This window comes from Thecamonas trahens (genome assembly GCF_000142905.1).
Source record: "Thecamonas trahens ATCC 50062 unplaced genomic scaffold supercont1.11, whole genome shotgun sequence".
NCBI classification, from domain to species: domain Eukaryota; order Apusomonadida; family Apusomonadidae; genus Thecamonas; species Thecamonas trahens.
The window spans coordinates 557,516-562,239 of NW_013657669.1; the positions used below are offsets into that span (position 1 = coordinate 557,516).

The 4,724-nt window shown below is 65.3% G+C and overlaps 1 protein-coding gene across 1 annotated transcript; it reads left to right on the top strand.

Moving 5' to 3' along the window:
• Positions 1–32: 32 nt before the first annotated feature.
• On the top strand, positions 33–4,591 carry AMSG_03156 (tubulin-specific chaperone D; the record flags this gene model as incomplete). The annotated part of the gene is made up of 4 exons (XM_013905027.1): positions 33–47; positions 72–1,517; positions 1,559–3,481; positions 3,692–4,591. The coding sequence occupies 4 exons, from the start codon at positions 33–35 to the stop codon at positions 4,589–4,591; spliced, it is 4,284 nt and encodes a 1,427-aa protein (XP_013760481.1).
• Between the last annotated feature and the right edge of the window lie 133 nt (positions 4,592–4,724).

Sequence of the window (4,724 nt, forward strand, 5' to 3'; positions counted from 1 at the left end):
TCTCCCCTCTGGGCATAGCCAGACAGAGACTCATGCAGAACAAGGAGGTTGGTACTGTGGCGGGTATGTAGCTGGACAAGTACCTGGAGCAGCCGCAGCTACTAGACCCGCATCTTGGATCGCTGCTGCCGCCGCTGTTTGTGAGTCTGGAGGAGGCACTTGCTGGCGCGGGGCGCAATGATGGTGCGGCCCTGGCCGACGCTGAGCACGTCCAAGCCGCGCTGTTCATCATTTACTGCTTTGCCAAGGTTCGTGGCGTGGCAACTGTTGCCCGATTCTTCCCGCACGCGCCCAAGGACGTCGAGCCTGTCCTTGCGCTCCTGCATGGCCTCGACCCGACGGATCCGGATCGATGGGCAGCGCGGTATGTGTGCCTCCTCTGGGCGTCGATTGTCATCATGGTCCCGTTTGGCCTTGAGTCGATTGACTCGCACGGCTCGCTTGTGGATGACTTGCTGGCACTGGCCAAGACGTACCTGGCCGATGCGTCGCGGGCGTCCGAGGCCGCGGCTCTGCTGGTAGCGGCGATGCTTGCCCGGCGCGACCTCGTCACCAACTATCTCGCTGCATTTGTAGGATGGGCAATGAGCAAATTGCAGAGCGCAGACGGACATGGCCAGAGCGTGCCAGGCGTGCTCCTGGCGCTGATCGAGACGTTTAAGCGCGGCGCGCGCGCGGATCTGCTCCCGCTGGTGGGCCAGGTTCTCCCGCTGGCTCTGAGCATTGCTAGCAGCGCATCATCGATGCTTGTGCGCGACCGCTCGGTCCGGCTGGTTGAGCGGCTTGGCCTCACATACCTCAAGCCCACAGTGCCGGCTTGGCGGTACCAGCGGGGAGGGCGCGCGGCGGTGGCGGCCGCGCTTGCCGGCAAAGCCGCTCGCGCCGAGAGCCCGTCGGCGGCGGCAGCGGCGGGAGACATCGGCACCAATTCGTACTCAGACTCTGAGTATGAGAGCGACGATGACGACGAAGTTGACGAGAACATCGACCCGATTGTTCACGTGCTGTTGCAGGGGCTCTCGGCGCGCGAGAACAACGTGCGGTGGAGCGCAGCGGCGGGGCTTGGGCGGATCTGTGAGCGTCTTCCATCCGAGTTTGCGGCCGAGGTTGTGGACAACATTGTGGGCCTCCTCTCACCGGTCCAGCCCGAGACGGCGTGGCATGGCGCGTGCCTTGCGCTGGCCGAGCTTGCGCGGCGCGGCCTTCTGCTGCCGGGCCACTTGAGCGTGGTGGTGAAGCGTGTGCTCGAGGCACTGGCGTACGACGTCATGATCGGGACTCGTGCGGTTGGAGCCAACATTCGCGACGCGGCGTGCTACGTGTGCTGGGCGTTTGCACGGGCGTACGACGCGGCGGTGCTGCAGCCAGTCTCGCTGTCGCTGGCACAAGGCCTTGTGGTTACCGCGCTCACGGACCGCGAGGTCAACTGCCGGCGGGCAGGTGCAGCTGCGCTGCAGGAGCTGGTGGGCCGGCTCGGTGGACGGGCCATCCCGCACGGGATCGAGATCATCACGACGGTCGACTTTTTGCGGTCGGCGGTCTCGCCGGCGCGTTTGAGCTCTCGCGGTTTGTGGCGTCGTACGCCGAGTATGCCGAGGCGGTCTTTGTGACTCTAATGAGTAAGACGAGCCACTGGGACGCGGGCATTCGCAGCTTGGCTGCCAAGGCGCTGGCCTCAATCTTTGACCTCGTCTCGGAGCAGATCCTGACGACGGCGGTACCGCAGTGGCTGGAAGCCGCACGGGCGCGGGCGGTGAGCATCCGCCACGGTGCGCTGTTGGCGCTCGGTCACGTCCTCCATGCTGCAGCGGTGGATGGGCTCGATGGGGCGTGCGATGTCAGTGCTCTGGTTGCGCTCATTCCCGAGTACGACGCCGCACGCAAGTTCAAGGGTGTCGCCGGCGTGCTGACCCGAAAGGGCATGCTCGAGCTCGTCTCACTGGTCTCGAGTGCAGGACTGGCTTTGAGCGATGATGACCGGGCAATTGTCCTCGAGTTTGTGCTGGCCTCGTTCCGCGCTCCCGAGGCCGTGGAGGACGCCAAGGCGGCGCTGTCGGCGTTTGGCCAAGTTCATTTGATGGCCGAAGACGGCGAGCTGAGTCTGGCACGGGTCGCCGAGCGGGTGGCGCGGTCTGCCAGGACGAATCCGGAGCCGATTGCGTCTGCGTTTGTGGGCGCGCTGGGCGCGCTGCCATATGCGAGCAGCGATGCGCGCGGCGGAGCGAACTCGCCGCTGTGGGCACCACTCGGAGTGCTGCTGGATCTGATGCAGAGCGGAGCGCCTCCGGCTCGACGCGAAGCGACCAAATCGCTGGTCACGCTCGTTGTCACGACCGAGTTGGTGGCAGCGGCGCTGAGCGGCGACGAGGTGGCGATTGAGTATGGGCGGCAGACAGTGAGCGCGCTTGTGGGTGCGCTCGACGACTACACGCGGACCGAGGACGGTGACGTCGGCTCGTGGGTGCGCATGGAGGCAATGCGCGGCGTGGCGGCGGTGGCCGAGGCGGTGGCGGCCGGCGCGTCTCACGGCGCCGCGTTCCCCAACTCGGCTTGGAACGAGGCGGTGGCGGGGCGGGCTGTGGCTCGTATTGCACGGCAGGCGCTGGAGAAGATCGACCGTGTTCGCGAGCTTGCGACGGCGACGCTCTTCCGGATCGTGGCTATGGACGTGCCGTGCATGGTGTGGGCGGATGAGTTTGCGAGCGGCGTGGCACTCGCCGGCGAAGACGCCAGCTTTGGAGTGCTCGTCCCCCTCCTGCTCGGCGAGCCAACGCTTTGCCGCGAGGCGATGAGTGGGCTTGTGGTGTCTGTTGGCGATCTTGCGCAGTCTGTGGCACACGAGGCGTCGCGGGCGCTTTTGGGCATGGCTCGCGGCTCGGACAGTGCGGCTCAGCGGGTGGTTGAGCTCCTCCTCGCCACGCTTCGCGGACACTCGGGCGACTCGCGGGTTGTGGTTCCCACCCTCAAGACCCTTGACGCGCTGTTTGCGGCGGGCGTGATGGAGACACAGGCGAGTGCGGCTGGCGAGCTACTGGGCGCAGTCCAGACCGAGCTTCGCGGCTCGCGGGATGTGCACAAGCTCATGGCGGGCGCCAAGGTTCTGGGCAGCATGCTCATGTACGGGCGCCAGGTGGCGGTCGGTGCGCTCAAGGTGCTCCTCTCATTCCTGGCACACCCGTACGCCAAGCTCCGCAAGCACACGGCCGATGAGCTGTATCTCGCCCTCAACACGTACGAGGATCACATGCCCGACGATGAGGACGAGGCCGATGACCTGCTCGACCTGCTCTCGGACTTTGCGTGGGACGGCGACCGCTCCGCCGCCGCGGCTGCCCGCGATCCGCTGTTCGAGGGTCTCGGCGTGCCCAAGCCCGCGCCGCGGAAGGTCACGGGTGGTGGAAAGGCCAAGGCCAGCAGTGGCCAAGCCGGAGCGGCGGGAGCATCAGCAGGAGCAGCGCCGACCGGCGGCTACGCCGACCTTGTGCGCAGCGCAGGAATGTAGTGAATAACGATTGTGTGCCGTAGACACCTGACGCTCGACATGGCAACCATAGACGGAGCAGTACAGGGACTTCGGGCGAGGGGAGGGGCAGGAGGATGTGCTGCTGGAGAGGGAACACGAGGTGGGCCACAGGCGAGCAAGTCGGCTGGCTTGCACAGTGGCGACTCAGGTGCGGCGGGCAGAGGCCAGGGCAAGCCAAGCCAGCAGCGGCGGCTGGCGCGGTTTGAGGAGGTGCCGACATGGATGCAGGACAACAAGTACATCCGCAGCGGGTACCGGGTGGACTACAGCCTTGCCGAGTGTACGTGGTCCATGGTTGAGAGACACAATGAGGTGGCCAACATTTGGAGCCATCTTGTGGGCGTGCCGGTGTTTGTGGCGCTCGTCGTCTGGGTGCTGAGCGGAAGAGCCGAGCTGGCGAGCGAGGCATGGCTGGAGCAAGCGCCGTTTCTGGTGTTTGTGTGCGGGTGCGGGGCAGCGTACACGGCATCGGTTGTCTTTCACACCTTTCTCTGCCACTCGCACGCGGCGCTGATCATGTGCTCGCGGCTCGACTACAGCGGCATTGTGCTCATCATCATGACCTCGATCATGCCCGGCGTATACTACGGCTACCACTGCTCGCCTGGGCTGCAGCAGTTGTACACGCTCAGCAATCTTGTGTTGGGCAGCGTGACGGTGGTGGCACTGCAGTTCTCGATCCTCTATACCAAGCCATGGCGGAGGTTCCGGACCCTGTTGTTTGCCGCGTTTGCGTCGTCAGGCGTGGTGCCTGCGGTGCACGCGCTGTTTGAGCTCCCGATGGTGCCGCACGTCTCAGTGTCGCTCCTTTGGCTCGTGGTCATGTACGGCTTGCTCGGTCTCGGCGCAGTGGTGTACTTTTATCGGATCCCGGAGCGATGGTGGCCCGGCCGGTTCGACCTTTTGGGCGCGTCGCACAACTGGTGGCATGTCTTCTCGCTCTCGTCGTCGTTTGTTCACGCGTACAACGTGTACCACATGTACTTGGCACGGACCACACTTCCGTGCGAAGAAGCGCGGGCGTTGCCGTCGATGGCGCAGGTGGCGTGGAGTAAGATGATGGGATGAGGCTATCGGAGGGAGGGTGGGGGGAGTGCTCACGGAACGAGGGAGGGAGTTGTGGCGCCAACGCCAACAGCGCAAGACTTCACCCCCCCCCCCACCACCACCACCACCACCGTAGGCTCCGCGTATGGAGAAG